We start from the raw sequence: 12,128 nt of genomic DNA, 5'->3' as shown, positions 1-12,128 counted from the left end.
AATCAAACGTACAGGGATTTGTAATACAGCTCTACACCAGTCACTGGCAATAAATAATTTTACTAACCAAGTGAAGGCAACCTGCCCGTGTAGACACATGGGTGCTACAGCGCTGACAGCAACGAAGCTCACGCACAAGTCAGATTTTTGCCTGATTTTAGCCAGGATTTCCAGAAAGAGTAAATCATCCGAGACAGGCTCATCTGACCAGGACTTCTTCTGGCTGCAACTCCTCCTCAGAGCAAATATATTCTTCCCAAACAATTCTGTATCAGTTTATTGCCTGGACAACAGACTGGGAGAGCCACAGGACAAATCTGTGCACGGCTCATCCAACTCACCTCCGCCTTATTTCAAGCTACTGGAGGGCTTCCCAAAATTCAGGCCACACTACGATGTCTCCAACTGAGGATCCACCCAACCAGGAGTTGTCCAAAAATCAGTATTTGTTTCTCAACCATCAAACACATCCAGGAGGTACTGGACTCAGAGAGAGAACCCTTTTTAAAGCTAATAATGCAAACTGGTCCTACTGGGCAGCTTGCAGGGCCACAGTCTATTCTGCTCTTCCCACCAGCACTGATAACCGTTAATTTGCACTGATAACCATTAATTTGCAGCGGTTCCAGCAATTAAGTTAGTTTTCTAATGGTCCTGGCTGAGATGGAGACAGCGGTCACCCCCCTGGAAACCCCTCCTGACTTCAGAGTGCCCGAGCAGACACTGCTGTGGACTTTGGTCAGGGGAGAGGAAAAAAAATAGACAATTAAACCCCCCCCCATAATGCGAATACTTTATTATCAATGAGTGACTGGTATTAGCTTTTTGTCTGGGTATTAATAATATTTCAAAAAACCATACATCAAAATTAGGGCTTTCTCCTATTTTTGCTGTATAATTTTTCTTTTTTAAAAAAATCTGTATTGAAAGAATTATATAAGCCAAAGTGCATTTTCTGGTTTTTGTCCATATACACATTGCACCATACATAAATAATTACATTGTAAAAATGACTCCATAATTACAAGTATAATATATATTTTCATATAATATATAAAACTTTATATTAAATCTAGGTAGATGATATTTGGGATAGTCTGTGTCTTTTTTTTCTTCTTTCCTTTCGTCAGAGGCTGACTGTTATCGATTGTTACTGAGTAAAATCTCCAGCCAACAAGGACACGACGTGATAAACTGTCTCGAATAACACGGCCCCCAGCCCTTGGCAAAGCTAATCCGCACGCTGTTGGGGTCGTAGGGCCCGTCCGTGTAATCCAGATCGGCCGTGTGCTGCAAGAGGCACGACTTCTCGTAGTCAAAGACCTTGATGGAATAGCCTGGCATCACCTTGCGCACTATCAAAGTCCTACAGTTGGGGATGTCCAGTGTTGGGGAGTTGACGAAGATGGGATGCTCGCTGCGGTTGTAAGCCCACACACCGTCCGGTTCTTTGCTGAGTAAAATCCCATAGCCGATTTTACTTCGAGTCCTTCTCACAGTCTCGCTCCTGTTTTCCAGGTTTAGCTGTCCGAGGCAGAAGCCGTTTCCTTGAGGTAGGTCATAAAATATACTGACAGACTGTTCGTACACTGTGTAGAGGCGGCCGACGCGCGTCCGGTGCTCCCAGTAGGCCACATTGCACCAATGGCTCCTCTTCATGGCATCGGGCGACGTACTGGCATCTGTGGGGGAAAGGAGAGGAAGAGATTTGCTGTGACCACCTGGGAAAGGAAAGGTATGGAGGGTAAGCAAACGGCTCTTCCCACCCATCGGCTTTGCTCACGCAGGAACTGAACTTGTGTTCAAATCAAAACCTGCTTTCAACCCAAAGCTCATCCTCAACCCAAGGCCCGTCCTCAACCAATTATGTCAAACACCACCAAGAAAGAAGGCTCAAGCAAAGGCTGGTGACCCAACAGGCCACCCACCAGCTCCTGTGGAGCTCAACATCTCTTCTTCTCTCTGGACAACTTGTGTCCAGCAGCTGGGACCCTGTGTACTCAAGACATGCATATTTCTATGACCAAGAGCACGTGGGGACTCGGTACCTCGATACTCTCACCACAGCCAGCCCTGAGCTTTGCAGGTCCCCTGGCACCTCCAGCATCACTGTGGTGCTGTGGCCCCATTTTTAAAGGTTAACTTGGGTTGAAATGAAACACAGAGGCTGCCCATGAAGTGCTTGGACAACCAACCCAACAGTTCCCTCTGCTGTGAAATATTCTTTCACTGTGATAGTGATGTTCTCATGGGGAACATGAAATCTGAAGAGGCATTTCATGCCAATGGGGAGTAGTTGTATGAACTATGCATGTCCTGCAAAGCCACTGGAACTCTTTCCAGAACAATGAGAAACATCTATTCTTTCTAGGAGTTACGTTCAAGGAAGATGGGAGGGATGCAGACTGCCAGAAATCTGTTTAGTTTATGACGCCTTCAGAAGGAAGATGGGAACTCTCAGCCCTAAAAGAGCCCCGAAGCGGGAGAATTAACCTCTTGCTGAACATCATTCCCATTCCTACCACACCAGTTAACAGAAAACCACCCTGGGCTTTCAAGCAAGGAGCTATGCATCGAGCCGGCCCTGCTCCATGCCCAGCATTAAGCTCCCTGACAATATATCACGCGCCCGTGGCCTGCTGACCCCTCTGCCTTCGTGCCATCAAGTCCGATTAACTCACACATGGGGTGATGCCATTATTTTGCTTCACAGCCCCCATTGACACACTGGATTTCAAGCGCAGCCCTACAGCCCTGTTTCTTTTCAGGCTCAAATTACCCCAGAGGGGAATGGGCTCTCCTCCCCATTAACGATCTTTGAATTAAGCAGCTTTGTTAGAGTTTAACTTGAGTTGTAACTACACAAATTTAAGGGGAGGGAGAGGGGCAGGAGGGGGAATGGGGGGTAATTAGGCAAGAGGGGAGGCGGAGGGGCCAGCGAGATGCCCTTTGTTGAGGGCAGCATTCATCATCTTGCACAGATCACCCACCACAGGTCTAAGCCACTGTCAAAATGCCAGACTGGCCCCTCCCTCTCCCATCACCTGTTTAAACTTAAATTTTTAGGATCCTGCACAGCCACCAACAGCCCGTTTGTGGTTTGATGCACATTTTATCCAGAACTGGGAAGGAAACCCTGCAATGATCAGACATCTCAACGCCAGTGGGAAAGAAACACCATTACTCTTTCACTAATAACCTGTATTTCCTTTGCCATCTCAAATGACCCTATTGCACCTGGATCACCAGGAGTTAAACAACCCAGCTTGCTCCAAAAGGGTAATGACTCCATTGGCAAGTGCATGATAAATAAATTGTACCCAAGCACATTCCAAATACCGACAACTGGACTTGACTCTTCCTGAAGTATCTTATGATGCCTTGCAAAGCACCAGACACGGGAATATGATATTTTAGGGAAGACAGAGAAGATTCAAATGTAATTCTGGGTTAGAACCCCCACCCCCAGGTGCCTAGTACCAATATGATGCACCAAGAGCACAAACGTTGATGAAATTGGTGATAAGAAGTTTCAGAACCTCTTTGCAGTATTTCTGCTCTTAACCAAGTCTATGGCATTAACACAAATCTGACCCAAACCTCTTATCTAATTGAATGCTACTGAAGCAAGACCATCCTTAGCTACATCTGTACAAATCCCTGGAATCAACAGCTTGGCATGGACAAAAATCATTCTACCTTCTCCAACATCATCCCTTGGTCTACCACCATGCAGACTGTCAGCACATTTTGCTCTTTAAAGTGCACTAAGGCAAGTAATTTCATATTTTCTTTTAAGAGGTGAGACAAGATGTAGTTCATAAATGACATAACAGCAGAAAGAAGAGGCACTGAGCTTCATGTGCAGGTCTGTCCTCCACAGCACTCAGTATCCACTGGGACAACATATAGTTGAGATGCCCCCAGTGCTTTTTCCAAAACTCTTCTCAAATGCTAAATGTTGCTGTTGTCCCGCTCAAGTGATGCTGGAGGGGCTGCAGACAAGCTCAGAGCTTTTAATCTGCCGGCCCGGGGGCTGGTAGCAATTACTGAGCTCTGCATCTGTTTAACCTCTCAGCCTCCACAAAGCCCTGCATGCCCATTAGGTAAGCGGGTTTTGTTATCGCATTTTTTTTTTTTAGAAACTACCACTCAGTCCCTGAATTTCCCTTATGGACTAAGTAGGGGATAACTTCAAAACTCAAGTTTCCCCATCAGCTGAATTAATTAGGAGAACAGTCAGCAATAAACATTTAAATAGGTGTTCTCCTACAGTTTATTGCAAATTAACATACCTAGTGGGGCAAAGCAGAGCAGGAGGAAACCAGTGTCCGTTCTACAAGAACATCTCGCTGTAGGTGCCACCATCGCTGCTGCCATCTCTGCTTTCCAGGAACCAGCAAATATTTTGGTAAAGTCACCAACTGACACACATGCTGAAAACAGGGGAAGGTGTTTTCACACCTCTTGCTTTGATGCATCCAAAATAGCCTTATTTAAATCACTTCTGTGCAATTAATGGCATGAGCTTCAGTCCTTCCAGCCATGTGAGCACCTCAGGGGGTGAAACCCCCCTGCCAATGTGCTTCCCACCTCTGCCACCCTGTCACAGCTCCCAGAGATGTCCTGTGCTCCTTCAAATGCATAAGGACATGAGCTCTAGGTAATTGCAGATCAAGCAGCTAAAAGTTTCCTTTCCACTCTGCTCTTCCTGGCCAGGGGTAAAGAAAGGCTTTAAAAATCCATGCAACCAGCTGCGAAAGCAACCTGCCCAGGGCCTGCAGGCAAATAAAACACCCTGAAAAGAGATGGTAAAAAGGCTCATCTGAACAGCCCGTGTCTCTGGAAAGCTTTCGGTGGGGTCCCTCTTGCCCCCAGCCCCGTCCATCGCCGGCTCCCCGTGCCGCAGTGGGTTCCTTTGCCTCCTTTTATCTCCCAGAGCACTCAACCAAATCCTGAGAAGATGAACTCATCTCGCAGCCCTGACATAAAGCAAGCAATTCAGCGAGCCCCGAAGATGAGGGGCCTGCGCTGTGTCTCATCCCCTGCCAAGTATTAGTTTCGCCTCCAGCTATTAGCCGCTACCACTCAGCAGACGGCAGGGGCGGCCGGCAGAAAAGCATGTCCCCTGCCTTTTAAATAAATATTCCGTTTTTTCCTCCCCTTTTTCCACGCTGCCCTTTATGCATAAACAAGAAACCCCAGTTTGTTTGGGGTTTTTTTTGCCTTTCTGCTGGAACAGAGGCAGGCTTGTTAGCTTTCTTTTTGAAGAAAGAAAAATATTTTAGTCCTGCGGTGCCTCCCTCGATCGTATAGGACACATTTTTAACAACTATCATTGCAGGCAGCTACAACTTCTAGCAGCTACATTTTGGCTGGCGTCAGGGCTATCTCTGCCATCAAAGCCGCCTCTATTGATCAGATGGATGGGCTGAAGCTCTGGCTCTTGTTTACTCGTTCCTCCGAGTCGCCGTTTCCTCCGCTGCAGCGATGCCTCGCAGCAGACACATCCAAAAGGAAATTCAAACAATTTAAGATAAAAAAACATGATAGGAAGGCAAGACAGAGGGTCAAACCCAGAGCTTAATGGGAAGAATCTCGCATGGCTCAGGAGAAAGGAATCCAGGTACAGGAATAAATGCAAAGAGCAAATACTGTAAATCCTCATGGCGTTAGCAGCACGGCTGCTTTCGCTCCCTGCAGAGCGTGGAGGTAAAGAAAATAACTTGAGGTTTCAGATGATTTGTGATTTGACAGTACTTTATGCCAGTAAAGTTCAAAGCAGTGCATTAAAAGAGAAAAGAAAGACACTTTTTTCCAAAACAGAACGCTGCGCAGTCCCACTGCTTGATGTTGCACTTAAAAGCAGGATGGAAAACATGGGCAGATCACAAAACACACAATTAAAATATCTCTGATTCATGCTTTGGCTCTTCTGAAGCCACCAAACCTCTTCTCAGCAGGTCAACCCCCCACACACGATATATGGCTGCAAGTAAGATCTTGCTGTGTAAGGAAAAGGGGGCGAGAAGGGAAGTTTTCTGCAGAGCTTTGAGGAATATTCCCATTTTTGCACGGACTCCTGAGGAAACAGTCACAAGTGGCTCTGTGTTGTTTTTCCAGGCAGAGTCCTCTGTGAGGAATGGGTGATCTGCTCCCCCCTTCCCCGCCCAGCCCCAAACCATCCCATGAGCTTTTCAATGCACATTGAAGAGGCGCCCACAGGGAAGACCGTGAATGTAAAAAACAAACAAACAAACATAACCAAACAACAACAAACACCAAATCACTGCATGTTCCAGCTGTGACAGGGACTCAAATGCACATCTGGGCACCTGAACAGATGGAGTGGGATATTCAGAAGAGTCCCCACAGCTCAGCCCATACTCCATTTTCATGTCCTACCCTCCCATAGTCCTGCATCTTGGGGCAGCATAGAGCTCAGCTACATCCTTCCTCAATGGCCAAGGTCTTTCCATTCAGTTTTATTACACTTCGGACTCTATTAGACACATGCTCAACCTTTTTTCTCCCCTCCGCTATAGCACAGACGTATGCTCATACTACCAAATACGCAGGGATGGAAGCAGGATGGTTATAGCTGTACATGGGTTACTGTGAGCAAAGTCCAGATAAAAAGCTCAGAAAAAAGAACACACACATTTCCCAAAAATCTTTAACAGTTCACCAGGGAGCCATCAGTTAAAATAATCCCCCATTAATACCCTTAGAAACAAGCTCCAGGGTAAGGAAGGAAGGGGTTAAAACTTTGCACAGCAGAAATGGAATTTTTATGGCCCTGCAAAAAAAAAAAAAAAAAATTAATTGTCAATCTGCCCTAGTAAAGCTCACAACCATTTTCGTTAAGCCAATATACTTAAAATACCTCTGCCTTACAAGTTGCAGCTGGAATGCATCACTGTGGCCCCCTGAGAGCCCCCGCGCTGCAGCCACCCCCGGCACCAGCCCCGGCCCTTGGGGTGGGGGACAAGCTGAGCCTTGTCCCCAGCACAGGGCTCCTCAGTGCAGGTGCCCCTGGGGACACTGGGCCACAAAGTGGCCACCGTCAGTCTGTCCATCTCACTGGGAACTGTGGGGTGGGACTTTGAAAGCACTTTGCTGCCCTTGGAGGAGCTGCAGGTGTTGATGAACCCTGTCTTGGTGACTGTCAGCAGATGGGACTGATCCAACGTTGATCAACCATATACCTTTAAGGCAACGTCCTAAGCGCACCAGCACATGAAGGGCGCAGGCTGCTGTCCTGTGGTGGCCCTGGGGACGCTGGAAGAGCAGAGGCAGCAGGAGGTGCTCCAGGCTATTGCCCCAGCTAAGGTCAGGGAAAGTCCTCACGAGGACAAGGACGGTTCAGTCCCTTTTTCTAATCATTTCTGGGTTTCTCCAATGAAGCAAGAAGCTCTGTGTTACAGCAGGACAACGGGCTTGTGCAAGGAGATGGCAGTTGGGTAGAAGCAGGAGGCTGGAGAGCTTGAGGCTCTTCCTGGATTTTTAAGGCCCAGAATCTACTGAGAATCATTTAATGTCCCAGCCGTGACCAAGACAAACTTGCACCCTGATTCAGAGGCCCTAAAAAGCTTGTGATAAGCTCCCCAGCCAGTGACCGACGTCAGCCACAGCCAACAGTGCGGACCTTCCCCATGCTGCAGAGCATCAAACTCTCTCCAGGTTGCTGGTTTGCTCTGCTGAAAGAGACTTAAAGGTTCAGCCCAGCTCACACCTCGATTATAAAATAAAGAGTGTGATTGTACATTATGATTAACCTGGTGTCACCACTGTTGTGGCCAAAAGGGTCCCAACTCCTCCAACCCCAGCACAGTTCCTGGCATTTCCTCATGTTGGATGTGGCTGTTTTGCAACCACAGAGCTCGTTCACCTGGCAAAAACCAACACCAAGAAAGTCCTCGCTGCCACTGTACCCACCATGGAGGAGGCATCTTCCACCTCCTCCGGCCTTTCCCTTGGAGCAGAGCCCTGGCGCTTCCCGGCCTCCTCCATAAGCCCATTTAATTCGTTAACCCAGTAGATGATTAACTCAGAAGAACACTTGCGCTGGGTTAATTAATTAAATTAGTTCAAAAAAAAGGTCTGACGGGCAACAGAGCCAGTAAAAGAGGCGCGTGGAGAGGTCTGGGGGGGAAAGGGGGACATTTCCATGGCAGCCCAAGAAACAAAAGCAACACAGGACAGGAGCCAATGCCAAGAATTGGGATGAAAACAATTTTCCCTGCATAAAAGAAACCACTCCGCAAAATCATCAGCTCATGCTAATTTTTTTATATCCTCCAAAGAAAAACACACGCCATGTTTAGTTCTGCCTGGAAATTCGTAAGCCATCATCAGTTAGCTTATTTTCAAGCTAAATTCAAGAAGTTTGTTTCTAATGTACCTTCTCTGGCCATTAAATACACAATCCAGAACACGATTTTAAGGTATTTAAGCTTGTTTTTTTTTTTTCTCCCCAGCTTCCCTTCATGGTTTACAAAGGTCTTTTCAGCCAAGGGTGAAAAGTCCTAGAAAGTAAAAAAAAAATGGAAAAGCACAACTAAGGTCTTTTTCACAGGCATTTTAATGTGTTACTTCTAAAGGCCAATGTTTTCAGAGATTTAGGTGATTTTTTTTTCTTTTTTGAGTCAAACAGTCTCCATATAATCCCAGCTTCCCTTGCTCACAGCTTTCACAGGCGCATTCAGCGCTTTTAAGTTCCCGGGCTGCGCATGTAACCTGGCTTTATCCCTGGCACGTAAAAGTTAGCACAACAATGTAAATACATCTTCAAAAGGAGCCCAAAACGTAATCACCTACGCTGGCTGCCAATTATGAAAGCACCAGACCTGTCATCAACCAGAATTTGGCTGAGACTTCTCCACTCTTGGAAAGCAGCCCTGGGTAAGTCCAAGCCCGGCAAAAATCCCAGGGTCGTGCTCGGAATCTCCGTGAGCACCCAGGTGTCCCCACCCTACACCTAAAACAGCCAAAAAACCAAGAAAATAAATGAGATGGTTAAAGACATAGGGGATAGGATGGGGAGAAGGTATCCAGTAACTGATTTTCTGTTAAATTCGGAGGTTTGCTGCAAATCTTCTGAGCATCAAGTAGTTGGGGTTGGCTTTTTTCTCTGCCTCCCACTGCCAGCTGGGCAAGGCACCGACTGCGCTTAGAGGGGAGAAGGCTCATTCCCCAAGTGCCTTCTGCAGCCTTTTTTTCATTTTTAGGTTGAGAACTTGTACATTTTCAGCTCCTCCAAACAACCATGTATGCGATCCCTTTTTTCTTTTTTTTTCCCAGAGCCTGAAAAACGCCGAGAATCTGGGAGAAATCACCCCATAAATCACCCGATGGCAGATTTCCCTTTTAGCTGCCGCCGCCACAACGTCCAACGCTCCCTTCCCGCCTGGAGCCCTGCCAGCCCTCGCTATTAATTAATCCAGGGGCCGCCGGCTGCAGCCCTGGCTACGCCAACCGCATCCGACTTGGGCTGAGCTGGTGGGCAGACGCTGGGGCTGGCCAAACCCCATGGGACCTCCCTGAGCTCTCTTCTGCTTTTCGAACCTGTTTCAGCTTTGCAGAGCAACTTTAGGTGCTCTTAGAAATCCCAACTGATGCTCTCAGAGAGGGAAATTATCTGCTCAATGACCAGAGCTGTGGCAAATGGGAGCATCCCAAGGTGGAGGAGAGACTCTGGAAAATGGTATAAATAAACAATAATAGTTTTCACTTATACAGGAGTTTTGGCTGAACGCTTCAAAGCATTTTAAAAGCAGAAACTAATCTGTAGGTCCCTCTGAAGAGAAACAGGAGTAACACCTCTTTGTGCCTCATCACGGCTCGTGGGAATCACCACATGGAGGGTGATGGTCCAGAGTCACGAGGCTGGGGCTGTAGCAGAAACAAAGCCCTGCCAAGCTCACACCAGCATCAAATAAATGGATTTCTGCTGGGGTGGAGGGGACACTCAGGTGGTAGGGCTGTTTTGGGAAGCCAGATGCTGAGTTGGTGAGGACGTCGCTGAGGTGGCTGCAGAGATGCTCCTGAAGATGCTCCACCCTCCACTGCCACGATTGCGAAGAGCATCGGAGCAACCCCAGCGGCAGAACCACGAACACAGCACAGGATGCCTGACGCAGGTACCTCCTCTGGAAAAAGCAGTGGATCAAAGAAGAAAAGGGGGAGGGGCTTTTTTTCCTCTGGTTGTTAGATAATATGAGCGTGTTGAGCTCCTCTGAGCTGTCCTGCAAAGGCCACGCAGCCAGGCAGTACACTGTCACCTACTCACACTGCTCCAGGCACAGCCCCAACCCCAAATTACAGCTCAGCTCCCTCCAGTAACCAAAATTTGCCCTTTTCAGAGGGCAAATGCTCAGCGGTTCCCTTACACGAAGCCTCGTTCGTGATGTCCCTGGCTGGTCATGCAAAAATTGCTCCCCAAAACCACCAGCAAAGCTGGAAACTTTGGGCTTAAGAGCTCATACACGGCATGGGAAACGAAGCAGCCTGCAAGTGCAGCAGCTTTGCTGCGCTCTTCTGTTTTTACTAACCAGAAAATGAGTGGAGATGCCTCCCCAAGTGGAAAATCAGAGCAAAACCAAATGTCACCATCGGATATATTTTGAGAGCTCTAGCTGAAGCTGTCCCCTCCAGAGTGAGCACGAAGCCAGCCTTGCCCTGCTACCGCACCTCTATCGGGCTGACGCCTGAGAACCAGCCGCTGGGTTTCGCAGCAGAGGCAGATGAAGTGAGAAGCAGCGAGCGGGCTGAAAAAACCCAAGGCCACCCTGTTTTCTCTGCAGTGAGGATGCCACGCAGCCACAAGCAGCATCTTTGAGAGAAGACCGAGGCGCTGGACAGATGTCTGTCGGCTTGATGCCAATACCACTGCAAATATCAAGGACTGTGAAAGCTTTAGGAAACTATCAGCAACCTGGAAAACAAGCTGTGACGGAGGAGTGCCAGGCTGGGGAGGCTCCCTGGGGGCCACGAGCAGGAGCCCATCAAATGTTTTTCTCCATATGGGCTGGGAATGAGCTGCTTTGCTCCTCCCTGACTGGCTGGGCACAGAGTCCAGTCCCAGGCAGCCACAAGACCCCAGCCTGGGACCTTTGGGAGAACAAAAATCTTGGGCTTTCACCCCAGTCCCCCACTGGCACCCACACCAGCTGTGGATCCCTCAACCCAACTCATCCCCTGCACCTCAAAAGGGCTCCTGTTGATGCCTCGCCTTGCCTGATAATTCTCCTCCAGCATCCTTAGAAGTGATTTTGTTGGGTTTTTTTTGTTTTGTTTTGTTTTTTCTTCCAGCGTGGTATCAGTGCCCTCACATATATGGGAAGCAGACACAGGCTGAAATGGAAATTCAGGCTTTGTTCTCGTTGGCCAAAGCCCAAGATCCTTCTCCCAATAAAGCTCCCGCCGAGACTCGCTCTCTGAGCAAGCACAGCAAGTTGGGGAGACACAGCTCCGTGGCTACCACCGCATGTCACACCGTCTGTGGTCACTTCAAGTCCTCGCTCGTGGCGGATTTGCCCCAAGTTTTCCAGGGAATTAAAGGATTTTGGGTGCCAGCATGGCCTTTGCAAGGAAACAATCCCTCCGGTGTGCAAGCCAAGTTGGTCACGCTAAAAGGATAAACCTGTATGGGGAGGTCCCGGGGCTCGTATCTGTTGGAGAGGAATAAAAGCAATGAGGATGGAGTCTGTGTGCAGCAAGGCAGAGGCAAGTCCTCGGCCCTGCGGTGCTGGTAGGGAGGATGAGGATGTTTTCTGCCTTCCTGCTCGCACATATATGTCTGCACGGCCGCAGCCGGGCCAGGAGGGACGTGCAGAGGGATGCGTGCATGCGTGTGCACCCACACACGCTAGATTTTCCGATAGCTAGTTCTTGTATTTATGTGTAAACATCTTCTGGGTCTACTCCAGCCCCTGCTCCAAGCAAGCAGCTCGCTCCACTGACAACGGCTCATGGCCAGCATCCACGGGCTTACTCCCACTTAAAGCAAAGACTAAACAATGACTTAAACATCTCAGGATTTAAGCCCCATAGTTGGTCCCTCACATTTGCAGTCAAAGCAGCGAGGATGCCGCGGTGGCAGTTTCTGCTTTGCAGAAGGACTTAGA

The 12,128-nt window shown here is 48.3% G+C and overlaps 1 protein-coding gene across 2 annotated transcripts in view; it reads right to left on the bottom strand.

Moving 5' to 3' along the window:
- Nucleotides 1-947: 947 nt before the first annotated feature.
- The window catches only part of SMAD6 (SMAD family member 6), a 41,870-nt gene continuing 30,689 nt past the window's right edge, over nucleotides 948-12,128 (bottom strand). For both annotated transcript variants that reach the window (XM_082060624.1, XM_082060625.1), the window contains exon 4: nucleotides 948-1,682. In XM_082060624.1, coding sequence (XP_081916750.1) covers nucleotides 1,141-1,682 — 542 coding nt within the window. In that variant the 3' untranslated portion in view covers nucleotides 948-1,140. The remainder of the gene's footprint in view (nucleotides 1,683-12,128) is intronic.

Source organism: Streptopelia decaocto, assembly GCF_964273445.1.
Source record: "Streptopelia decaocto genome assembly, chromosome: 9".
NCBI classification, from domain to species: domain Eukaryota; kingdom Metazoa; phylum Chordata; class Aves; order Columbiformes; family Columbidae; genus Streptopelia; species Streptopelia decaocto.
The sequence above is the reverse complement of the archived record's forward strand: the minus strand, read 5'-3'. Positions and strand labels throughout refer to the sequence as shown.